The sequence below is a fragment of the Caretta caretta genome, chromosome 10, assembly GCF_965140235.1.
Source record: "Caretta caretta isolate rCarCar2 chromosome 10, rCarCar1.hap1, whole genome shotgun sequence".
Classification (NCBI taxonomy): Eukaryota; Metazoa; Chordata; order Testudines; family Cheloniidae; genus Caretta; species Caretta caretta.
Window position 1 is genome coordinate 31030770 of NC_134215.1, and position 25620 is coordinate 31056389.

At 51.6% G+C, this 25620-nt stretch overlaps 2 protein-coding genes across 8 annotated transcripts; both read right to left on the bottom strand.

Moving 5' to 3' along the window:
- Positions 1-1648: 1648 nt before the first annotated feature.
- On the bottom strand, positions 1649-9923 carry JMJD8 (jumonji domain containing 8). 5 transcript variants are annotated; one of them, XM_048866230.2, is made up of 10 exons: positions 9822-9923; positions 9358-9507; positions 7040-7132; positions 6276-6324; positions 5572-5668; positions 4960-5028; positions 4627-4746; positions 4407-4474; positions 3673-3807; positions 1649-1863 (listed from the first exon to the last, which is right to left on the bottom strand). In XM_048866230.2, the coding sequence occupies exons 2-10, from the start codon at positions 9441-9443 to the stop codon at positions 1783-1785; spliced, it is 798 nt and encodes a 265-aa protein (XP_048722187.2). In that variant the 5' UTR covers positions 9444-9507; positions 9822-9923; the 3' UTR covers positions 1649-1782. The 5 variants fall into 5 exon arrangements, with proteins under 5 accessions (XP_048722187.2, XP_048722186.2, XP_074988920.1 ...); XM_048866229.2 differs by having other exon boundaries at positions 9744-9836; XM_075132819.1 differs by having other exon boundaries at positions 5612-5668; positions 9744-9830.
- A 1531-nt stretch (positions 9924-11454) lies between these two features.
- Positions 11455-24861, bottom strand: WDR24 (WD repeat domain 24). Of its 3 annotated transcripts, none has more exons than XM_075132822.1 (10): positions 24844-24861; positions 22789-23315; positions 21433-21610; positions 19750-20425; positions 17001-17116; positions 16571-16692; positions 15396-15500; positions 14806-15143; positions 12934-13118; positions 11455-12083 (listed from the first exon to the last, which is right to left on the bottom strand). In XM_075132822.1, the coding sequence occupies exons 2-10, from the start codon at positions 23267-23269 to the stop codon at positions 11915-11917; spliced, it is 2370 nt and encodes a 789-aa protein (XP_074988923.1). In that variant the 5' UTR covers positions 23270-23315; positions 24844-24861; the 3' UTR covers positions 11455-11914. The 3 variants fall into 3 exon arrangements, with proteins under 3 accessions (XP_074988923.1, XP_048723051.1, XP_074988922.1); XM_048867094.2 differs by lacking the exon at positions 24844-24861 and adding an exon at positions 23551-23716; XM_075132821.1 differs by lacking the exon at positions 24844-24861 and having other exon boundaries at positions 22789-23716.
- Between the last annotated feature and the right edge of the window lie 759 nt (positions 24862-25620).

The following is a 25620-nucleotide window of genomic DNA, read 5'->3' on the forward strand; positions in this document are numbered from 1 at the left end:
CCCTGCGTGGAGACCGTTTGTTCAGATTTGTTTTCAAGGTCCCAGTGTTCAGTCTTGACTGCTTCCAGAGTCAGTCGGACAGGGGCCTCGTGCCATTTCAGAACTTCTGGACAGGGCCAAGCCTTGCCTGCAAGGTGACAGCTGCACTTGTGACCTACCTACTGGCTGACGGAGCCAAATGCCATGCAGAGCTGTCTGGGTCTGTCGACCAACACCCTAGCTTCCATCGGTGAACCCTTCACAGAATTGTCCTTTAGTGCGGACTAGCTCAAGAAGACCTATTCTAAGGGTGCATTACTGGGAGGCAGTGTGGTCTGTGCTCATTACAATGGAAGGGACTCTGGGTTGGGGGCAGGAATCTATTTCTAGTCTTGCCCTGGATCGGCAACTCCCTGCCTCAGTTTCCCCACCTGCAGAACCAGGATAAGGCTATTTGGGTCTGTGCGCTGCAGTCAGGAGCGGTGATTGCAGCATCTGTAGACATAGCTGAGCTAGATTTGATCTAGCTTGAGGAATGATAGTGGCAGCGTCCGCAATGGCTACTTGATTAGGTATTGGAGGTTCAGGGTGGGTGTGGCTTCACTACTGTTGTTACTTAAGCTCGCTTTGCTCTAGCTAGACCAAAGCTAGCTCCTGTCTACATATGCGGCACTTGCACCTATCTCCCAGTTGCAGTGTAGTCAGATTCTGTGTGTGAGGTGCTGGCTGAAAAGCACTAAAAGCTCTGCATCGGGGGGGCCGCATGTGTGAAAACAACCCCTATGCCAGATTCAGTCCAGGAGTAATCCTGCTCATGTCAGAGCAGGGATTTGCCACAATCCCTGGGGGCCAAGAGTAAATGAGAGGAAAAGTAGCAGCTGCTTTTGTCAGAGGCTGGCTATGGTGTGGTAGGATTCAGTGCTAAGGCAGTCATGACAAGTGCAGAGATAAGGCAGTTATATTTTAATCCAGATTTGAAATAGGGAAATCCCAATAAATAACCTAAACACTTATTTCAAGTATCCTTTGCTGCTTGTACATTAACATTCAAGTGAAAGCCAGCCCAACCACCCCAAGCCACAGGGGATTCCTGGGTAACACAAACTGGTCCTTCAGTTTTCCCCTGCACCCATGAATGAGCACCAGGAAATGAGCTCTCAGCACAGATGCTGGGCGAGGGTCACCAAGGGTGGACGCAAGGGCATCTGAGGCTAGATTAAGCCCCATGCCTGGCGGTTTAGCTCTAGAGCGGCTGGTTCTGTGCTACTGACCAATGGTCCATTTAAAGAAGAGCCTACATAGTAATGTCACTCCTGCCTAGAGACCAGGGTTGAGCCAGAAGCTGCCTTCTGCCATGGACTCTGTTCCTCAGATGTTCGAAACACAAAGAGAATGTGAAGGAAGGGGGTGGGGTGGGCGGGCGGGCAGGCAGGAGGAGGAGCTCTGCCCATGGAGCTGAGGAACAGAAAGCACAAAATTGTAAGTACAGCAGAAACTGCCACCAGCTGCCCAGAGCTCCCACCCTGCATGGGAGAAAGGGGACAGATTCTCTCCTCCAACCCAACCTCAGCAGCTGCTGAGTCACAGAATGGTGGGGGTGCTCACATAGACCAGGATAAATCCTAGATGGATTAGAGCTGTATCAGCCCTACAGCCAGAGTCCAGCTCTGCATGCAGGGTTATGGAGGAGAGAGAGCTGGCTACAATTCACCAGCAGAATCCCAGGGCTTTGGTGGGAGGGAAGTGAACAATTCAGCTCCTGAGGAACCACCAGGAATGGCAGGCAGGCAAAGTCCTGAGCTTCTACCCCAGGAAGGTGGAGATGAAAACACTCGTGTCCAAATTGAGGGTGGCGTGCCACCAGCGATCAGGAAAATACAGGACCTGCAGAGGAGACAGAAGCAGGGGAGGGGGAGCTGCTTGCCTGGTCCTTCACTGGCCACGCAGCCTTGATACAGCTGCCCTCTTGTGTGGGCTCTACCTGTAGAAAGCGGCGGGCAGCCTGGGCTTTCAACTGTGACCTGAGCTTCCAGTGAGAGCTTCTCCGAGGCTGACTGGCCACTTGCCTACATTGTAATGCCTCTGAATAGGCTTGTCCACTCCATAGCTAATTTGTGGGACAGTGGCAGGCTGAGTCAGAGGGAGCTGTGCTGTGTGTCCATGTGGACTCTAGCTCCCCCAGGCATTGTGGTTTAGCCTCTGCGTATGTTCTAGGCAAGGGCCACATGCTCTGTTTAGTGCTCAGAACTAGAGGGTCATAGTTAAAGCAAAGGCAGGGCTCAGTGTGTCATTTCTCTGAGCAGATGCTGGGCCTTAATCAGGAGCCCAGTCTCCCTATTCATTCACCAGCTGGCTCATGTACTTTACCCCCCTCCTACCATTGCAGGGCCCCTCCTTTCTGAAAATCCCTGCTGGGAGTGGCATTCAAGCTGCAGCTAGGGCTGTCTGGATGCTGCGACTCATGCTTGTCCTGCATCAGACTAGGACCCTCTACTGGCAGGGTTTGGCACTCCCAAGCTCCTTTCAATTGCTGGTGCTTCATGCAGGCCTCAGCCCTGCCCTGCGAGAAGGATCATCAGATCCTGTGCTGCAGAAACCTGCTGCCTGCTCCCACATGTAAGCTAGCTTCTATAGCTAGGCTAGGCCAAAATCACCGATACTGACCTCCTTCCTGAGCTAGAGCGTGTGGCTGAATTCTTAAGAGTGTGCGCACATGTATTTATAGATAGAGTGCTTTGAGATCCTCTGACAGATGAGACTAAAGAGGGCCATGTCACATTCAGGGTTCTTTAGAACACCCATCTCCCTAGTATTTGAGCCCCTCAGCATTGCCAAGTGAGCCCTACCACAGTCCCAGAGGGTAGGAAGTGCTGTCCACATTTCCCAGCTGAGGCCCAGACAGACTGGTTATCTGTGTAACATCAGATAGCCAGCTAGGAACAGATGCCAGCCCTGACATGTACCTGTTGGGCCCCCATCAAGGCAATATCTGAGCGCCTTGCAATCTCTAATGTATTCCCCCTGCCCCCCAAGAGGCTACAGGACTTGCCCAGGTTCACACAGGATGCCTAGAGCAGAGCAGGAAATCAAACCCCAATCTCCCAAATCCTGGGTTAGTGCCCAATCCACTGGCCCATCCTTCCTCTCTCTGCTGAGCTTTAATCTAACACTTCTCTCTGCACATTTACCGGCTGGCTCTTGAGCTCTGCTCCCCCTTCTGGCCTGGCTGGGCACTGCCTGTAACGCTACGTGGTTTTCTCCCCTGTCCCACCCGTTACACCTCCCAGTTGGCCTCCTGCATGGTAATGCCAGCATCAGGGGACGTGGCCCCTTCCAGTCCAGCCCCAGCACCTAATCCTGTGACAGCTGGCCTTCTGTCTGGAAAGCAACAGTGTCAGGAATCTTACAGCTGCTTGTGCTGGTGTGCGTGCCTGGTCACTGCGTGGCCTGGCTCTGGTGCAGAAGTGCTGGCGTTGGGATTCCTGGTCCTCTGACAGCCCAGCTTCAGCACTGGGGTTCCCAGACACTGTTGCGTCAGGGTCCCTGCTGCTTGTGCAGCACCAGCGAATCTCCCCTCTCTCTCCAGACACAAAGCCCCTGGCGTTCCAAGCTGATGCACTCTACAGGTCCCTTGAGCAGCTGCAGCAGGGGGTGGGCTGGCTGGCTCACTGGGCCCTGGGGTGCAGGACTGACCTCACCAGGGTGAATGGTGCACTCCACAGGGCGGTCCTCTGGTGGCAGGAATGGGTATGTGTCCAGCAGCCAGGATAGAGTTGTCTTGTTGGGGTGGAACTTGGGGGTTTTCTCGGGGGGATACAGAAACCAGCGCTGCAAAGAGAGGGGCTCTTAGCAAACACCCCGCTCTGCCTATCATGGGGTCCCCTTTCACTGGAGACCTGCAAATCTCTACTTCCCTGCAGGGTGGGCTCCCCCTTCCTCCCCAGAGCTCAGCAGTTCCCCTTCTGCCCTCCTCTCTTGGAAAGGATGTGTGGGGTGGCCTGTCTAAGGGGAACTGCTAGGGCTCTTCCAGCTGCCCCCATAAGGGTCAGACCTGAACGGGAACCTCACTGCCTGATTGCAAGGTCTCTGGGGTATGGGCTGTTGTCTTGTTCTGTGTGTGTACACACCCTTTTGCCACAGGGGCCACTAAGGAACCTCCATCGCTGGTCCTCAGTGTGTGCAAGTGGCCAGGTGCATTATGGGGAAATTTCCCATTTCTCCAAAGCCTCAGCCACTTGCAGCAGACAGCACCCCAAGGCTGAGGGGATCACGGATCCTCTCTGGACAGGCACAGTCTGTGCTCTGCTGCCTGGATCAAATCCCCACTTTGCTAGGAGGGTGCTCCGCTCCACAGCGGGGCTGTGGATGGGGAAACACCTGGTTTTTCCAGGGTCCGTAAATCAGTCCACTCCCCACCCAGCTCTCACCTTTCTGCCGAAGATCACCTCTGAGTAACCCGGGCCGTGCCAGTGAAAGGGAACCCCAGAACCGGAGCCTGCGGGCAGACAGACAAGAGATGGGATCAGATGGACCAAGCCTGGTTAGGCCATCGCTTCTGGGCAACATGTTTCCATCTAAGCCTGGGAAGGATTCCCCTACAGCCCATTCCTTCCCCCTGCCATCATCTTTTCCCAGGGTGGTACTGACCAGCGATCCCAAAACTGTAGGCCCCGCTGGTGCCTGGAATCCGGAATGGAGGTGGCATGTATTTCTGGAAGAGGGAGCCCCACTCTGTGAAGTTATTGTCTCCAAAGAAATACAGTGTGTCTGGTGAGGAGAGAAAGAGACATCGGTAACCCCCAGAGAGCACGAGCTCTGGTCTGTCTGGGCATGCAGGCTGGAGAGGGAAGCACAACCCTGGCCAGGAGGCGGCCCCTAGGAATCCATCCAGAACTGGATTTCTCAGCCACACGGTTGAATCCGAGGCAGAGCACTAAAGAGGGTGCAGGGAGAGCCTGAACAGAAGAGCCCTCTACTCACCACTGCCCAGGGAGGCCAGGTCCTGAGGCTCCAGCAGGTGCTCCACGTATTCCTGGAATGGCACATCCACTGCGAGGGAGGAGAGAGTTCACGGCTGTCCTTCCCCAAGGTGTGTGACCTATCTACCCAGGCAGGGCTGAGGGGGCACAGCAGGGCTCTCACACTCCACCCTCCTCCAGCTTATTCCCTCTGCGGAGCCCACAGCCCAGCAGCCTGGAAATCCTTGTTGTCCTGCCAATGAGCAACACTGAAACCCTCCCTCCTAGGCCAAGTGCAATGTGTCCAGTTCACAGCTGGAGAAACCGATGCACAGTGAGGGCCAGTGACTTGCCCAAGAGCACAGAGTGGGGTTTTGGCCCAGGAAGAGGGAGGAGGCAAAGGAGCAAGCCTGGCTTACTGTGCTCCCTGGACAATGAAATCCAGAGCCTCAGGCAAGATCTTCTGTCATCAACCAGCCATGACAGCAGGAAGGGAGGCATTGGCTGAGGCCAAGCAGAGTTGTGTTTCTGACCCCTCTTTGCCCCCCACGTCTGTCTGGAGCAGCTTCCCACCACACAGCCAGCCCAGTGAGAGTGCAGCTCAGCGCATGTGCCCTGGAGCCAAGCCCCGCACCTTTACGGTAGGAATAGGTGTTAGCAGTGCTGAGACGCACCAGGCGGTCCCCGAACTCTGCCAGCAGCTTGTTCCTTGTGCAGAGCGCCTGGAATTCCTGCAAGTACAGAGCAGAGGTGACAAGGGCCCTGGGAAGGCAGAGGTGCTTGGAACGTGGCCTGGGGTGCCAGGCCAGGCTGGGAGGACCATGCCCTACTCTCGCTGGCAGCTCGAAAGCCAGATCTAGAGAAAGAGGACAGCCCTTCTTGTTCCCAAATCCAATTGGACACAGACCAACACAGAGATGCCCTGGGGCTGGTTCAGTTGCCACCGTGGGATGGAGCTTCTGGCTGCTCCAGAATCCATCATGTGGGGAGGGGAACTCCCCTCCCAAATGGATTCCCTGGGTTACTCTGATGGTCTCCACTCAGAACCCCCCAGCTCAACTCTCTCACTGCTTCCCATCACCCTGCAGCCATATGACTGAGAAGGGAGTGTCAGTATCAATAGAAATCACGCTGTCCCCTACTGTCAATCCCCCCTTTTGGCAGAAGTTACTCCCAGCCAGATATGGAGCATGTGCCTGGCTGCCAGGAGGGCAAACATGGCTACTAAGCCTGGCCCTGGGGAAAGGCTGGAGAGGCTCCAAGGGGCTGTTTCCCTACATACAATGAGATGGCTCAGGCTGGAGGGGCATATCACAGCCAGGAGCATGTAGCACTTACCGCGTTGTCCGTGATTCCCTGGATAACAACAGGCCTGGAAAAGGCATATCTGGAAAACACAGAGGGAAATTAAACACTTTCCTGGCCCCTTGGGACCTGGCACATTCTACATACCCAGCTCACTCCCATCAGAGCCCCTGGTTAACAGTACTAGTGTTAGCTGTATTGAAAACCAGCTGTAACCACCTCTGGAACAGATTTATGTACTGATACATGGGCCGAGCTGTTCAGTGCTCAGACTCAAATTCTTTGCACCTTCAGTGGCAGTGGGTGGGCAAGCTGAGGACAGACACATTCACAGACCATCTCAAGGGCAGATCTAGGTTATGGGACCTCTGGGGGCAAAGAGAGAGAGCTGTGCAGGCAGCATGGGGATGCATGCTCTGTGCTGGCACACTACCAGGTCTGCAAGGGGCTAATGGAGAAGTTGGGCTTGTGGCACTCATTATGGGAGTCACTTCTCTTCCTAGCAGTGGATGGAAAACTCTGATCAGATTCTATTGAATGGTCACTGATCTGCAAGTTGCCTGCTGACAGAGAACCCCATCTCCTAACTGGTCCCAAGGTAAACAGCACCCCTCTGGGTGCCATGAGATTTCCACAATGACCTGTGCACAGCCAGGACCCTGTGGAGTCATGTCAAGGGGAAGACCTCAGAGAATCCCCCTCCCTCCCCCAGTAATAACCATGCTGATTTCATGCAGTGCTGGGTACAGGAAAGGGGCTGGTTGAGCCCTGGAGAGCAAAGAGAGCAGCACACCTACTGGTCTATGAACTGGGAGTAGGTCAGGGAAGCATCTCTCCTCTCCACCGTGCAGTGGTCTTCTTCCATCAGAGCCAAATACTTGTTCGTCAGCCTGGGGTGGGGAAAGGGACAGAGCCCTCGGCATCAATCACTGCCAGCCTGAGCATTTCCCAGCAGGTGACATCATCCCCAGAGGATCAGCAACCCCCGCAGTGGGAGATCGGACCTGGTCACTGCCAGCTCCCTTTCCCTCTAACCCAGAGACAGTAACTCCAACATCAGGGTCGGTGCCAAGGGTTGCAACAGCAATGGAAAGAGGCCTGGGGAATCTGTCAGATTTCTCAGCGGGAAGCGTCAAGGAACTGATGCCATGACTGCTCCATAGAGGCAGCCGCTTCAAGGGAGGAACAAAATATTCTAGTCAGCCCCTTGCAGATGACAGGAGGGGCACTTATTGGCCCACTGGCCCGTTGTGATAAGTAACAAGGCTGCAAGCCCAGTTCTCTCTCCATGGTAACTCCAGGCTAGGTCTGCTCTCCCCCAGGGAATGCCTGGTCTGAGTCTGTTCGTGGGAGGTTGCTGACCCTCCAAGCATCTGCTCCTTCAATCAACTGGCTAAGAACTAGGCTAGCAGAAGTAGCAACAGTTCTACCCCGCTGCTGTGTCTAGGGCATTAGATACTGCCAATGTGCGGGGATGGACTGTGTTCTTAGGGGCCTTTTCAATCTTAGATCTGTTCAAACTAAACCAAGCTCCATGGTTGGGGAGAAGAAGAAAGAGTTCAAGAGCCACACCTAATATATAAGAACATAAGAACGGCCACACTGGGTCAGACCAAAGGTCCATCTAGCCCAGTATCCTGTCTTCCGACACTGGCCAATGCCAGGTGCTTCAGAGGGAATGAACAGAACAGGTAATCATCAAGAGATCCATCCCTTGTTGCCCATTCCCAGCTTCTGGCAAACATTCCCTGCCCATCCTGGCTAATAGCTATTGATGGACCTATCCTCCATGAACCTATCTAGTTCTTTTGTGAACTCTGTTATAGTCTTGGCCTTCACAATATCTTCTGGCAAGGAGTTCCACAGGTTCACAGTGCGTTGTGTGAAGAAATGCCTTGTTTGTTTTAAACCTGCTGCCTATTAATTTCATTTGGTGACCCCTAGTTCTTGTGTTATGAGGAGTAAATAACACTTATTTACTTTCTCCACACCAGTCATGATTTTATAGACCTCTATCATATCCCCCCTTAGTCATCTCTTTTCCAAGCTGAAAAGTCCCAGTCTTATTAATCTCTCCTCATACGGAAGCCGTTCCATACCCTTAATCATTTTGGTTGCCCTTTTCTGTACCTTTTCCAATTCCAACATATCTTTTTTGAGATGGGGCAATCACATCTGCACCCAGTATTCAAGACGTAAGCATGCCATGGATTTATATAGAGGCAATATGATATTTTCTGTCTTATTAGCTAACCCTTTCCTAATGATTCCCAACATTCTGTTTGCTTGAGTGCCACTGCACACTGAGTGTGGGCTAGGGGGATATGGAGAAATCCTTCCCCACATAAGCCATTTCAAAATGCCATCATTCCCAAGTTTGTTAAGCACTGACCAGATTTCCCCCTTTTATTTCTAAATCTAACCTTCTCTCTGCCTTTGGCATCTCCACAAGAGCACTCAGAGTTATACGCTCAATAACGCTTTGAGTTTCTCCAGTGCCTTGCTGCCAGCCACTTCACAAACATTCATGAAATGATCCTCACAATCCCCTGAAGGCAGGGAAATGCCATCATCATGACTCGAGAAACTGAGGCACGGAAAGGATAAGCGACCTGGCCATGGTTACAGTGCGAATCAGTGGCAGAACCAAGAATATAGCGCAGGTTTCCAGATCCTTAGTACTTCACTCTACTCCCTAGGCAACTCTGCCTCTAGCTGGGCCATCTAGGCAGAGCTAGTTCTCCTGACAGTAGCCAAAACCATGCCTGGGGGAAAGGTGATCAACAGCCTGCTTACAAAACGCTAAGCAGTCAACAATAGGCTAACAGGTCCTCCTTTTGGGATACAAACCTCAAGGTAATATATAATTTTCCAGCTGTCAGGAGACAAGCAGAATGCAGTAAAGATCAGAGTGGAGAGAGTGGCAAGGTACTGACGTTGTGATAAGCAGGAACCTGGTTCTTTCAGCAATGGAGGTTTCCCTGACCACCTCTCATGAGTCAACATAGCATTCTGCATGGCAGCACGTCCACTGGGGGGAATGTGGACCAGACCTGATGCTTTAAATCCCAGAAGAGACTGAGACAATACTTGAGTGCATGGGTTGTCTACTTACCAGCCCCCATTTCCTTCCAGGTAATCTAAGTCTCCAGGCAGCGACAATGGGATGGATAGGAGAAGGAATTGCCACCACGATCCCATTTGCCCCCAGCAGCCCTCTGCTGTCTGGGGTGTCAGATTCTCTCAGAGAAGCAGGCTGGAAAAGCTAGGGAGAGACCAGGGCAGGACAGGGTGTTAAAGGCTGTAATACACCCTAATGCCAGCAGGGGAATCAATCCAGCTGTTCGCTCGCTTCTGGCTCTTTCCCTTCCCTCCCCTCTCTGAATTTACCCCCCACTCCAGCTCTAGGCTAATACCTGCTACCCCTACCCGACCCTCTACCCCAACTCCCTCGCGCTGCATGTGTCGCCTCCCACGTCCGCGGGCCCCTCCAGCCCCTACCGCCACGCGCCGCAGGTGGAGCGCTCTGTCTGCGTGCGGCTGCTGATGCCGGCAAGTCTCAGCCCAGAGCCCCCCCACCTCCATTGCATTCTGGGAGCTGTATTCCAGGCATGTCACAGCCGCCGCCACCCCGGGCACCCGCGCGCACTGACGCCTTTCAACACGGCCTGGCAGGATGGCCACGTGCTGCTGCGTGGGCTCGTGGCCTGCGGACTACATTACCCAGCAGGCAGCTGGGAGACACTTCCATTCGTGGTCCCTCAAAGGGGTGAAAGGGGAGGAAAGGCTGATGCCACATGCTGCTATTGGACTGCTGGCCTGGTGACTACATTACCCAGCAGCCATTGACAAACGTCACCAGCCACTAACCCACAGCTAGTCCCAGAGCAGGAAATGGGCTGAACCAAGAGCCCTTCCTCCCACAGGCCAAACACCCCTGCTCAGCGGGGGAATTTCATGGTTCAGGCCTAGCTCCACCTGTTTTGTACCTCTGCAGCCTGTGTTCTGCCCCATTGATTCCTCCCCTCCTATGTGCTTGTGTTCCCGCCTTTTCCACCAGGTTTCCTCAGACTGATGCCAGCCGGGATCAGTACAAGGGTGACCAGATGTCCCGATTTAATAGGGACAGTCCCGATTTTTGGGTCTTTTTCTTATATAGGCTCCTATTACCTTCCACCCAAGTCCTGATTTTTCACATTTGCTGTCTGGTCACCCTAATCAGTACAAGCAAAAGCTAGCTGGTTGCTGCTGCTGCTTCCCTCCTATGCTGGGCCAGTATGGCAAGGGGCTATAGGAAGGATGTCAAGAACTTGTGGCTGTGAAAGTATTTAGGGGGCCCAAGGATAGAGGATTCTGTTCAACAAGAGCAGGAGCCTAGGAGGTGTTCCTGCCAGCATCCACCCTAAAGGGGGAGGTGGTGCAGTTGTGCAGGAGGATCAAGAAGCACAGATAACTTGAAAGTTGGTACAACATGGGTCATGCTAATCAGCATTTCAAGCCAGGTGCTCGTTGGGCAGGTGGTACAAGTTTATGACCGTGAGGACAGGATGGTAGGATCTGCTCCAAAGGGGCGCCTCCCCCCACATTCTAGCCAATTTGGGGACCTTTGTAGCTGTATAGTTGTCATTTTCAAAGCACTATATAAACACTGACTCTCAACTGATTCCCTCTGAAAGTAGTTTGATGCTTAGGCCCATTTAACAGATAAGGAAAACGGAGGCTTGGAGAAGTTAAGTGACTTGTTTAAGCACATACACCAGGGTGGTGACTCCAGACTCCTAGCTCTGGGACTAAGTAGATTCTGCTCACCCCAAGGCATCTGTCTCAGTTCTACAGATTCTCCAGGAACAAGAGGATGTTCAGCTGAAATCACAAGTGAATTGGTGAATTAATCAGAACTTTTCCCTAAGTCTCCAGAGGCTATGCCCTATTCAATATGAAGCATGCAATCTATCCGATTTTCTTTTTCCAGAGGCAATTGCAGGTTACCTTATGCTCAGCATTTAGGGGCTGGGCTGGAGAATCAGGTTAATAACTCCCCTTTCCCAAGAATTGTTGGCTATTAGACTGTGGTCAGGATTGATCATTAGACTCCTTTCCACAAGGAGAATCAGCGAAGATGCTATGCACATGCAGCCAGAGCTGGACAAAGCAGCGTTCTTGGATGTATTCACATGTGGCAGCTGCATACAAACAAGTGACTCACTGAGGCTACTTTGTTCTTTTTTTATTCAGTATAAAAGTCAAGTTGTAGCTCAGAGTCCGGCTCAGACTTTCTTGCTCATTAGATTGGTTTATAAAGAACTATGTTTACACAATATTCCGGTACCTTTAATACAAAATTATTTACACTCCAGTCAAAAAATAAATAGAAGACAATGACTAGGAAAAGCTGTCCAGGAAGGCTCTTGGATGTTGCAGGCTTTACTGTATTTCAAGCATTGTGGAGGAACCTTCCCTACACAAAGTCAGCCTCACTTTCAATCCTGTTCAAGGATAGCATCCTGCAAGTGGTGCCGCCTCTGTAAAATCCAACAGCCTCTCCTGGCAAGTGGCTGTAACTCCAAAACCTCCACCCAAGCAGAGGCTCCAGCGATCAGTCTCCTGTGGGTTCCATTCAGGTCAGGGACTGAATCCCACCTCTCGTCAGCTGCGGGTTGGTTCCTTTCAGTTCAAGTGTATTCGCAGAGGTGGCCACAGCCCGCTGGACAGTGTGAACTGGTCTCTAGCCATTTCATGATGTGCTGCAGGTGGCCACCGTGACTGCAGCCCTGGCACCACACAAACAGGCCCTTCACCACATGGTGGCACACCGCACACATGCTGGCACACTGCCGACACCTGGCCCAGAGAGAGAAGATTACACTTGAATCAGCTGCAAAGAAAGCACCCTGGGGTGAGCGGCCAGCTCAGGCAGTGAAACCGTGGCATGTACCACGCAGCTCCCAGCTGGATCAAGGAACCCTTCCAATCAATGCAGACTCCTCAGGGCGTGAGCTCAGTCAATCCCTGCCCACACCTCAAAACTGTAACTCCTTCAGTATCATCTTGAGCTCTTGCTGGCACACGGCAGGGAGTTTATAAACCAGAAACCCAAGAGAGCAGGAAAAACATAACATTGGGGCCCGACACTGGATGCCTCACAGCAATGAAATCAACTACAAATCGAACAGCATATAAAGAAGCAACAGAACCTTGGGGAGGAAGCTTTAACCCAGGTCAGGCTGGGAACATGCATGGGAGACTGTTTACCATTCAGAAGCAGCACAGATCGTTAGTGATCCCAAGGGACCCCCGCAACAGCAGATTGTATTTCTCTGCTGCAGTGTGGTTCAGTGGTTAGGACAGTGCTCTGAGAGGGACGTGGGTTTTATTCCCAGTGCTGCCATTGGCCAGCTGTGTAACCTTGAGCAAGTCACTTCACCTCTCTCTGCCTCTGTTTTCCCGCCACTTGTGTCTGGTGTATTTAGAGTAAGCTCTTCAGGGCAGGACCTCTCTTTGTGGGTGTATGCACAATAGGGTGAGCTCCACGGGGGCCTCTAGGTACTACTGAAGTACAAACAAATAATAATGGAAACTGAACTGGGTAGGAGATCACATCACATCAAGATAATGCATTAGCTACCTCCAGACAAACCCTTGCAAAATGAAGGTGCCCACCCCACTCCCCCTCCACCCTAAAGCATCTCACCTGTCGCAGATCCAGCCCTTGTTGCTCATCGGCCGCTTGCAGTTGCTGCAGTTGATGTGCAGGGTGGTGGAGGCCTGGTTGAGGCAGTTGATGGCTCTGCACGTGCTCAGTTTGATCACCTCATTGGAGATATTCCAGAGCTGGAAGCGCTGCAGCAGGTCGATATAGGAAGTGTACCAGTGCTCCTGGGGCGGGGTGGGGGGGCAAACACCTAAGTTAGCCTTGGTTCACATCAGGGTCTGTGGGCAAAATTACTGAACCCAAACCCCCTCCCTGTGACTCCAGCCTCAGGTTAAATCACCTTTAGAAGGGGCTATCAAATGTTAGACCAAACAAGGAGGGGTGCAGAAGGGTATACCATCTAGCTACTTCATGCATTGGTTATTCTACAGTACACACAGTTAGCTGGGATGGTAACACGCCAAAGGAGATCTGATCTCTGCAGCTTTCTCTCTCTGACAATGCAAAGGCAGAAAATAAAGCCAAAAGCATGATTCACTCTGCTCCCAAGAAATTCTTAACTAACAGTCCGTAAGACCGATGGCCTAACTGGACTCCTTGCTCAGTGGTACCTTTCCAGCTGGAAACATTATTTCTTATTCATTTAGAGTGGCTTGGTCTTACTATATAGTCTGTGACAATTCTCCAGCACAGTGCTCCCAAGCTGTGTGGGAACAGGTTACCAGACTAGGCCCTCGACCAACACCCACCAACCTCTCTTTCAGTTAGTGTATCAGGAATGCCTTCCCCAATCTGTGCTTGGAGTTTCATGCTTGATGTGGGCTTCCTTACAACTGTCCATGCCTTTGTCACTTCCAGACTGAGTTACTGAAATGTGCTCCAATGCAGGCTACACCTGAGGCTCTCACACTTTGGCTGGGGTCTGTCTGTTTAGCATCTCTGACAGTGTGCCAAAATCAGCACCGGCTTCCAGATACCATTCAAGGTGTTGGGTTTGATCTGTAAAGGCATCGTAGGGCCACATTCTCTCCAACTCGAGATTAGCTGGGGCATTACAGCTGAGAGCCAATAGATACATCTGGCTGTTATCTGTGGACAGCCCTCGACTCTGGGATTTCCCCCCACCAGTCCAGCAGAGCCTGAGTTTGCTCAATGCAAAGTCTGCCCAGGGCTCTCCATGGGGGACAACTGGATGAAAGGAGAAGATCTGAGCACTGACAATGAGTCAACCGCAGTTATTTGTATGCCCTGGTATAGGGCAAACTGTTCTGCACTTAGAGCTCTGGAGAGCTGTGTTTTCACAAGCCCAAATAAATATACCAAGCTAGTCTGGAGCAACGACACATGCCTGCAGCCATGCTGCTCCCTTATGTCTTGTAAGACAAAAGGGTCAGTGCTCAGAAGGGAGAAGAGTCTCCAAGGAAAACCTCATGGTGCTGGTGATGCTGCAGGTGTCTATCCTCCCTTCAAGTTGGTGCTATGCCAGGGTGCCAGGAAGCAGGTACTGTGCTCCTAGTGAGACTGCCTTTCAGACCAGAGGCAGTACTGAGACATTAGACACCCTGGCATTTTCTGCAGAAGTGGGTTGTTAGCCCCAGTGATTGGGCCAGCTCCACTCCAGAGAATTACATCTACCGTTTCAACTGGATACAGCATTTGCTTTCACTGTTGTGGGACTTTGCTGTGCACTATTAACCACGTTCCCTACCCCAGAGGTGGCTGCATTTTGCAAATAGATAAGAGGTTCTTGTATTTTACAGGGAAAGTGTGCAAAGCACTCTGGGGTCTTCTGGATGAAATACGAGGGATTATTATGAGAGTCTCCAAACCCTGTTTGCTGGGAGAGGGTATGCAGCAGCTTTGCTGAAGAAGCCTCTCTCTGGGAAGTGCCTCCTCCCTACAGCGCTATACCTGGGTTTGCTCATCGATCTCTTTCCTGATCCGGTCGCCCAGCACGATGAGCACGGACACCGCCATCTGTACATCCCCCTGCTCGGCGTAGAAGAGGAGCATGTCCCGGACGATGGGGTTGAAAAAGTCGGGTGGCAGGCGGTTCTCGTAGAGCGAGTGAGAGATTGAAATGAGGGAGAAGGACTCCACAGGCGTCAGGGACACAGTCTCGGCCTCGTTGCCACTGACGTGAGGAGAGTCTGCCTTGTCCTGCAGGTGGTCCAGGGCCGAGGGGTTGTCCACTATTTCATGGCGCAGGGGAAAGGCTTCCTGGGGGAGGATGTATTCCTGTTCTTCGGCTGCAAAAAAACATGCCCTCTTCAGTGAGCAGGGTTAGTGCCACAGATAAAGGAGACACAATGTGGGTGTGGTAATATCACTCACTTTGTTCTTTAATATCCTGGGACAGACACAGCTACACCACCACCAGAGAAAGGGGTCAAGGAGGGATCTGGCATCCTCTCTAGTGCAGTGAGTACATACAAGCACCTCCTGCTGATATCCAGCTGCACTGCAGTCATGCGTGTGCACTCACAGAACAAAGAACTCACCATGGGGATTCTCATGGTCCATCATGTACAGCTCATCCTCATCCCCCTCCACATCCCCCAGGAGATAGTCTGCAGGGACGTCACTGCCCTCTGTCTCCTCATTCTCTGGATGAGCATGGAAAGGGGAGGAAGAGCAGAGAGAGAGAAGACAAGTCAGGGTACCCCTACAGCAGCAGAGCTTGTCAGACTTTCCCTGTGCCGCTCTGGCGGAAAATGCAGGCTGTTTACAAACCCACAACCCAGCTGCCAACTCGGCATGACCTCTGCTCTCACCATCAGCAAACTGACCTAGGGGCTGGAGCTGGGGGTGGGTCACACAGGCACAGTGCTCTGCATGGGTAAAGCACCCTCTATGCAATGACCTCAAAGCGCTTTATAGAAGGAGGGCAGCAGCACTGTCCCTTCCATAGATGGGGAAACTGAGACACAGAGGTGTGGAAAATGGTATGTCAAGGGTCACACAGCATGTCACAGTGCAGTCCTGCCTCCCAGTTCTCTGCTCTTACCACTATCCCATCCCAAGGGACGGGCTCCAGCCTCAAGAGACTTGGGCCAATGATCTGCAGACAATTTGCACGTTCACTGATCAAAATGCCTGAGGTTCTGCAACCATGATTTGGCTGGTCTTGCTGGGACAGAGTTCTCTGGGATGGGGGATGCTAACTGGAACTAGAACTGCATCCTAACAGGATGATGGCATCACGGTGCAATGCAGACCAGTGAGAGGTTGTGTCACCTGCTAACAATAACCAAGACAAAAAGAGTGTCTGATAATTGCTGGCTGGCAGTTGGGTTCAAAAGGACCAGAGCAGTACCTGAGAGCGGAGAAACACTGGTATAGTTAAGGGTAGCTGTGGGCCAGCATTCTGCTAGGAGCAGGGAAGATGACTGGGAGTGTGCCAGGGTTACCCTGCGAGTAGTAACCAAGGCTGCTAGAGACCATGGAGCGTGACTGGTGTGTTGCTGGCAGGCTGCTGGGATCATGCTTGTTGCCGACTGTGAATGTCGGAAGCAGGGAGTTACAGTAGCAAAGCATTTGAGGCATCCAGGGTTACAGGCAGGCGGTGACTTAACCCCACACTGTCTGGATTGCACTCCAAACAGTGAGCACTTTGGACTCCTATTACTGAGCCAGCCACTGGCATGCTCCATTGGCCCACCCGTTGAAATGTTACCATCGTTGTTGATTAAGGTGGAGGAAGAATCCATGAGGATGTTTTCGGACCGGCTCTCTCCTTTGCTGCGCTCCAATCTGGACTCGTTGCCTATCCCTGATGGTATGTCCTTCAGGTTAAAGCTAGGAAGGAAGCCAAGCCCACATTAGCCCGTTTCTTTCTCACACTGAAAGAGGCCGCAGCAGCAGCTGCCGCTCTGCTTTCAACTGATGGGAATGAAGGAGCTGGCCCATCTGACTTAGATCAGTGGGAAGTAAACAGCTCCTCCGCAGTGACTCTAACTTGGTTTAAGTAGCCATCTCTAGAGTGGTTCCCCCTTTCCTATCAGCCAGTGAAGTTCCCACATATCCCCAGTATGCCTGTGCGGGCCTCCCCATCCACTTCCCCCTAACAGGGCCATGTCAGGGGATGCAGTGATTAGACTGCTCACCTGTTCATGAGTGGGAGGGAGGTACTGCCCTTCCCCAGGCTGTGGTTCAGGTTAGCAGAGGGCACAGTGCCAGGGCTGGAGTAAATAATTCGGAGCATCGTCCACGTCTGGGCAACCTGCCCCCAGGGAGAGAGAGAAGGGAGGAGGGGAAGGGTTAGATTGTTACCACTGTCTGTCAACCAAAGCAACATCATCAGAAAGTTGGTTTCTGGAGCATAGTTCAGGGCCCAAGCTGAAAGCATGGGGCAGGACATGCATCGTCCCTTACCAGTGGTGTCTGTGGGAAGGGGACCTGCTGCAATGTAGAGTTTCTATCCACCTTGCAATGTTCCCTAGATCTTTCCTGCCCTCTCAGGTAACAGAACTGGCAGCAACCCAGGACAACACCAGAAGTGCAGGTACACTGGCAGAGCTACGCGGGGAGGAACAAGGTCAAGTCTGGCCCTGGATCTGAACAGCCACAGGGTGCTGGGATCTGGGCTCTACTTTGGGTTAGTTTCTTGTCACAAACAGTGCTTGGTTGGGCTCTACGCTATTTTAAAATCTCTTTGCACATGAGTGAATTTGTGCCCAGTCCAGACAATACTACCTCTGCTCCTTATCTGTTTCATTCTGCTCCTCCTGGTGTCCTCCTGTGCAGGAGCAAGGTAAGACCCACTGCACCAAGGGGCACTCTGTAGTAGAGGGGATGGCAGGAGAGAGACATCTAAAGGGGAAGTAGATGTGACAGAGACAAAGGGAGAGGAGAAAAGACAGAACAGCTCTGACTACAGGTCAGCCCACAACTAGCAGGTGTTAGGTGCACGCTGACGACAGTGCATTTCTGCCCCTGGCCTTAGCAGGGAGAGGAGCACATCTCATCTCACAGCAACAACTCTTGAGGAAAGAAAGGAAAAGAGAAACAACAGAAAGAGCTTAACCCTCGGGCAACCTACATTTCCAGGTCACTTCCCAGCTCTAACACTGCTTCCATACTAGGGCTTTAAACAAACTTCTGAATGTAGAACATTGATTCATAGAAACGTAGGGCTCAAGAGGTCAGCTAGTCCAGCCTCCTGCACTGAGAGACAGGACCAAGTAAACCTAGATCATCCCTGACAGGTGTCTGTCCGACCTGATCTTAAAAACTTCCAGTGATAGGAATTCCACAAGCTCCCTTGGTAACCTATTCCAGTACTTACCTATCCTTAGGAAAAACCTTCGAATATCGAACCTAAATCTCCCTTACTGCAGATTAAGCCCATTATTTCTTGTTCTGCCTTGAGTGGACATGGATAACAGTTGTTTACTGGTCTCTTTGTAACAGCCCTTAACATATTTGAAGATTGTTATCAGGTCCCCCCTCATTCTTTTCTCAAGACTCTAAACACACCCAGCTTTTTAACCTTTCCTCCTGGGTCAGGTTTTCTGAACCATTCATCATTTTTGTTGTTTTCCTCTGGACTGGACTCTCAATTTGCCCAAAACTTTCTCAAAGTGTGATGCTCAAAACTGGACACAGTACTCCAGCTAAGGCCTCATGAGTGTGGAATAGAGCAGGACAAATACCTCCCATGTGTTGCAAATGATACTCCTGTTAATACACTCCAGAATAATATTTGCATTTTTCACAAAATATTGTTGGCTCATATTCAATGTGATCCACTGTAACTCCCAGATCTTTTTCTGCATTACTGCTGCCTAACCAGTTGTTCCCCTTCTGTATTTGTGCCCGTGATTTATCTTGCACTTGTTTTTATTGAATTTCATCTTGCTAATTTCAGACCAAATCTCTTATCTAGGTCATTTTGAATTCTAATGCTGTCTTCCAAAGTGCTTGCAACACCTCCCAGCCTAGTGTCATCTGTAAATTTTATACGCATGCTCTCCATTCCATCCTCCAAGTCATTAATGAAAATATTGAATCGTACTAGACTCACTAGGTCTAGCATATCAAAAAGAGACCTTTCTCCCTTCCTCTGGAGCAGGGATCAGTTTTGAGGATCTGGTGGTGTTGTAGCCCATCTAACACCTTTTCTGCATTTTGTTAGGTTCCCCTCCACCCTCACTGAATCTGTATGGGGAGGATCATTCTTCACCCCCTGCCCCCACCACCATTTGCCTAACGGGGAGGTCACTGTATTGTTTTCTCCCTACATTTCTGATCTAAATCCAGTTTAGCATCATTTCCCTGTCCTCACAACTCTTCCCAGTTTAGCACCACCTACAAATTTCATGAAAGTGCAGGTTACTCTCTGTTCCAGAGCAAAGATAGTAAATAAGGACAGAGCTGACACAGAGGCCTGCAGCACTCCACCTCTGCTCTCCCCATCTCAGTGCTCTGTGGTTTGCCATTGCTCCCTGTTTGCTGTCCATCAGGGAGCATGCACAGTCCTTCTGACAGGACTCCAATCCAAACCAATCTGCATTAATCTGGCCAATGAGATTGCATGAGACACCTTGTCAAATCAAACATTAGCAGCCAGATATAGCTCGGAAATCACTGTGTTTACTGTATTATGCTAAGAGAGCAGAGATGCAATAAATGTATGTAAATTTACACTATGCACAGCTGTTCCCATTAGAGGGCAGCAGACAACCAAACATTCTCTGCAGCCCGCACGACCTGTCTCCACAGTTTGTGTCTATGGTATCTGGCTATACATACGATCAAATCTTCCTGTGCCAGCCACTTTGGCTTGTAGGCTCAGCTAATAAAAAGCAGAGCCTGCCTCTCCCTTTCCACAGGCTGTTAGAGGGTTGCATGTACCTGGTCGCGGTCGAGCTCTTTGGCTACCTTGGCGTTGTGGTCACACAGCTCTGCCAGGGGCCTCCCCGCCAGCGCATACTGCTTGGCTGTTCTTACAAACCAATCCATGCTGCCGCTCTCCAGGTCTGTCTCAAAGACACTCAGGGCACTGGAAGAAGAGATGTACTCGAACTGCTCCGTGGGGTCCAGCTTGCGCTTGAAGAAGATGGGATGCCGCCTATCACCGATGTAGGGCTTGCGGTTGGAGTCGGAGGAGATCAGGCTCTCTTTGGCTGCAAAGGCCAGGTCCCCAAAGAGGCTGTAGCACAGACCCTCAGGGTTGGCCCTGTCAATGGGCTGGCTGGCGTCCTTGAAGATGTGCTGGTAAAGTGTGCTGTCCTTGGAGCCTGAGAGGAGGAAGTAGGGATCGTGCAGGTGGCGCCACACAATACCCGTGGTGACGTCCTTGTGCTCTTCGAACATGGCAGACGGGATGAAGGGGCGCCGCACATCCCACACGTAGATGTTGTGGTCCACCATCATGGAGCAGGTGGCGATGTGGTACTTGCACTCAGGCCGCCACTTGACCCTTGCCACAGAGGCTATGGTTTGCACGCAGTAGATCTCTTTGGCCCTGTTGGTGTTCATGTCCCAGACCTTCACCATCTTATCTCGGCCTCCTGTCGCCAGCCAGCCCCTGGCAGCAGGGAGAAAGGAACAAGCAGAAACATTAACTGGAGAAATGTCCTGGAAGTTGATCTTGGATTACTGGCTTTTATGCAAGCCTTTTAAGCCAAAGGTGGTCAGAGTGCTGCCTGCCAGCCACATGGCACTAACCAAGCACAAGCCTTGGGCACCCTCTCTTTTAGCATGGAGGCATAGCTCACCAAAACTACAGGTCCCCGTGTGCAGATATTTAAAGGGAACTGCGCATGGTGGGACCTGTAGTTCCCACAGACTACACCTGCATATTAAACAAAAGGGAGGATGCAATATCTTCCATTTTATTCAGATTAGGTGTGGCCCTACAGCCCCTGGCTGAGAAAATTTGGTTCCCCTGATTTAAGGCAAACTGTCCTTTCCATTTCAGTCAGTGAAAATGAGAGGGGCTTCCAGCCCCCTCCTCCTCCTCCCACAAATGAAAGCAGAGGACAAAAAGGCTAATTTTAGGTACTTTGTGCTTCTCTCAGCTTGTGAAGATAGCTCCCCAGCGTGAGATGGACAAGGAGTTCTAGGAGGCTCTACAGGGTCCAGGAGTTGCATGCAACATTTTTCAGTATAAATTAATTATTTACTGGGAAATCTGACATTTCCTCCCTGTGAATCTCAGTTGATACCTGATGGCAAATGTGCCTAAGACACAAGCAAGCTGTGTTTTAAAGCAGCTCTCTCAATCCCAGAGCTGATCAAGTTGGTGAAACATGATGGACATACCTGATATTGCCTAGTTCCAGCAGCTCACTTCTGGTTTACTAGTTACTGCTTGCTATCCCACAGAACAGCAAGAGTGACTTGTTTTATAAGACATGCTGCTCCTTCCGATATTCAGGAGAGAGCTGTGTAACCATCAAGTTCTCAGCACCCCACCACACAGTTTTCATAGAACCACTGTGTGAAGGCATCACCTTCAGGAATTTTTTGACAAGACAGGGTGATTGCCATGGGCAGAGCGGGGCTCAACCGGGGCGGTCAGTTAGCACATACCTGTCCTCTAGATGCCAGTCACAGCAGAAGACAGGCCCATTGTGAGCTGTGAACATCCTCTCGTAGCGGTCTGGCCGGCGGATGTCCCACAGCTGCACATTCCCATTCTCAAAGGTTGCAGCAAAGGTGAAGTAATCACGGATGCTAAACTGCACATCGCGCACACTTTCCGACTGGCCTGAGGGACAATAGGAACGTAGACCAGATCCGACAGGGCCCCAGCAAAGTCATTCCCCCTGGTAGTGTTAACGCTCATGTTTGCTAGACAGGGTCTACAATAAGCTGCAATGGCAGGCCAGCCTGATTCACTCCTGGACTCAACTCAGTGCACCCTGGGTGTAGGAAAAACAAAAATCACCTCTACTAATGCTCCAAAGGAAACCAGTGGCCACCCTGGTTCAGAACAGTTTCCTTTGCAAAGCTGGCACTGCCTCTGCCCTACATAGTCCCTAAATAGAGAACTTCAGAGCTGTCAATCCAGCACCTGTCCATCATACTTTTTTTTGTCCTAGTCTCCCTCCAAATCCCTGTGCATCTCCCTTACCCAGGCAGTAACTGTGTCATGAAAACCGCTGCTTTCCTAAGGTACCAGACTTCAAGGCACCAGATATGGGCAACTGCATTGGGATGTGGGTGGGAAGAGGGTATGATTCAGGGACAATGGGAAGCAGATCCACCCTCCCCCAACAGCTCTACCACCACCCTAACAACTGACACAGATAATGCAGCTCTAGACATCGGCTACACACAATTTCCAAATCAGACCAAAAAGCTGCATGTCATGAGCCTGAGATCCCAGATAATAATGACATAGGCTTACATCACTGGCCGCTATGGACTAGAAGTCCCACCAGCAGGGACTCTGTCCCCCAGTCCCTTGCTTGCATCATCATTGCCCCAGAATGGGGAAATCTTTACCACAATGAAGCACAAAAAAATGAGAGGGACAAAGGCCTGGAACATAGGGGATTATCTGGTATTTCCCCTTATTTAAGGTGATAACTGACAACTCCAGCCTGCAGCATATGCTATGAGCATCCTAATGCACAGAACACTGGCCAAGTGGGCCCAAGATTGGGGCTTGATCTAAACTTAAAACTTATACTAGCATAGCTATGTTGGTTAGGAGTGTGAAAAAACCACAGCCCTAGCAACATAGCTATGCCGACAAAACCCACAGTGGAGACACTACTATGCCGAGAGACGCACTCTCCTGACACATTAGCTAAACACTGTATGGGAAGATGGCTTTACTACATCGGAAGAACTCCTCCTCCTGTCGGCTTACACTGTGTCTACACTATGCAGCCTATCCCAGCATAGGCTCTGCAGTGTAGACATGGCCAGAGCCCTTACCAGAGAAGGTGCTGACAGAGTCTTTCTTGCGTAGGTCAAAGCATTTCATATAGCCGTCCTGGGAGCCACTGAGGAGCATATACACCTCAGTGGGATGGAAGCACACTTTGTTAACTGTCCTCTTGTGTTCAGTGAACAGCTGGTCCTGTTTGTTACGGGATGGCTTCCCGAGGTTCCAGGTCACAACCACACCATTGGTAGCTGCTGTGGCCAACAGGTTCTCATCCATCTGATGCCACACCACGTCAGCACAGCTGAAGTTCAGGGATGGCTTACGGCCAACACGTAAGTTTAGCTTCTCCACAAACTGATCTTCATCTATTGAATAGATCTTGAAGATGTTGCGACCAGCTACCACCACCTGAGCGGCATCACGACACACACTGATGGCATTAGCAGGGGCATCCAGGTGACAGAACATGGTACGTCCAGTGATGGTGTTGCCACCAAGGGCAGTGGTAACCCGGGCCATTTTCTCCATGGTTGTCCTCTGTGTGACTTCCTCTTTTTAGACACCACTGGATGCCCTGCCCAAAGAGAAGGCTTTGAGACTCACAGCTCCACATGCAGCATTCTCACAGGTGAATCCATTTCCACCAACTGTTTACAGACCTCATTAAAACTTTCTTGAAAGCAAATGAATTGATTTATGCTGCATCTAGGATTCTCTTCCTACTGTTCCAACCGGACTTGCATACCACTTTCCCTGATCACATTAATCAATCAGTCTTTAACTACAGAAACTACTGCACAGCCACTTACTTAAAAGAGTAGCTCAGATTCAGCCTTGGTGTCTCTTTGGTCACCCCCTGCATGTACTTTCCAGTAAGTCCATGTTAACCTTTCAGAGATTTCAGTTTCCTTCTTAATTCAAATATCTGAGAAAAAAAACCCATTTGCAGGAACAACTCTCGCTGTCAGTATGGGCCTGTAAAGCAAGAGAAGAATCCCTCAGAAGGCAAAATGCAGTGATGAGGACAGATGTGAGCCAATGAACTGTTCAGTAATACAAGATATACAAGACTTCATCATAAAGGTCATAATGCCCAAAGTGGTTGCAAGCACCAGAGAAAATTTTATTTTTGTTTTAATAGTGAATTTAGAGCTGAAGAGTGACTGCAGTAGAGAGGGAGGTAGTTTTTGTTATCCAGACAACTATAACACAGGCAGGAATGGGGCAAGCTCTCCATACAGACTGCGTACCTCAACCATGGGGGGGCCACAAACACAACTCTCTGCCCCCTAATGTTCCTCAAGGTGCCCCAAATCATACAGCAAAGTAATGAGATAATGGCTCTCCAGCCAACCACAGCGACCACAACCCCTTACCCACAGCCTTGGACATTGGAACCCCCTGTTGAGAGGGAGCCAAAACAACGAAGCAGTTGGTTGCCTATCCTTCCAGCCATGGGTCTGGTTGCTCCCTACAAAGAAGGGCAGAGCCACCATGGGTTACTGATTAGCAGAACAGTGGACAGTTTGGGGTGATGGGGCTCTTTACAAGGGGGCCAGAAGCCTGGGTCTCCCTGCTTAGAACAGCTCCTCCCAATCCCTTTCTTAATCCTCATCTCCTCCCTGGCAGCCCATGGCCCCCCCTTCCTTACCCCTGCCCCCTCCCCTCAGGCCCCCTCCTCTCAGTCCTCCTGCCCCTCCTCCTTACCCCCCCACAACCCCCTGCCCTTGGTCTCCCCCACTTCTCTTCCTTACCCCCCTTCTCCCCTACTCCTGTACCTTAACCCCCACCCATGGTCCTTCTCACCTCCCTTCCTCCCCCACCCCGTCCCCTCGAACTCTCTTCCTTCCCCCCCGGCCCCCCGGTCTCCCCCGACTCTCTTCCTTCCCCCCTGGCCCCCCCGGCCCCTCTTCCTTACCCCCCCTCGCCCGGCCCCCTCGGTCTCCCCCGGCAGCCCATGGCCCCCCTTCCTTCCCCCCGCCCCCTCTCCCTCTCCCTCTCCTCAGTCCCCCCGCCGGGCCGGGAGTGGCTCGGGCAAGGGCAGCAGGCCCAGCGATCACGGGGGAAGCGGGCCCGGGCTGGGGGCCGAGCCCGGCACCTACCGCGCGGAGCAGAACAACTTCGGGCCCGTCCGCCTCCTCCGCCGCGGCACGGAAACGCCGCTGGGCTCCGCTCCGCCCTTCCGCCGCCGGTAGCGCCCCGCCCCCAGGCCCGGCCGGAGCCCAGCAGAGGGAGAGGTGGAGGGGAGAAGGGAGCGGGGGGCTTAGGGGTACTAAGGGGAGGGCTCCCCGGCTAGATTTAGGGGTACTAAGCACAGGGATTCCCAGGCTAGGGCTAGGCCAGGGGCTTGTTGGGGTCCCCCAGCTGGGGTTACTCGGGCTCCCCGGGCCAGGGTCAGGGTTACTCTGGGTAGTGATTTCAGGACTAGGGTTACACTTGGTGCCCGTTGGGTCCCCCAGCTAGGGTTACTAAAGGCTAGGGGAAGCTAAAGGCTCCCTGGGCTAGGATTAGGGTTACTAAGGGTAGAGATTCCCGCACTAGACTTAGGCCTGAGGCTCAATGGGTTCTCCTAGTTAGTTTTCCTATAGGTAGGGCTCCCCTTGCTAATGTTAGGGTGTGAGATCCTGTACCCCATATAAAAAGAAAAGGAGTACTTGTGGCACCCCATATGACACCCTGTACCCCCTGTTCACCACTTTTATATGGTTATGATATTGTATGCCTTGTGAGGTATCATTTGAAAACTCATAATCTGCTGAACATCATTGGTCTGTTAAAATGTGTGTAACAGCACTGTGTGTAAAGCTAGGAGATTTTACTATGTTTGTTACTTTGAAATATGTTATAATTCTGGGGAAGGCCTGCAGAGTAGCTCCTCA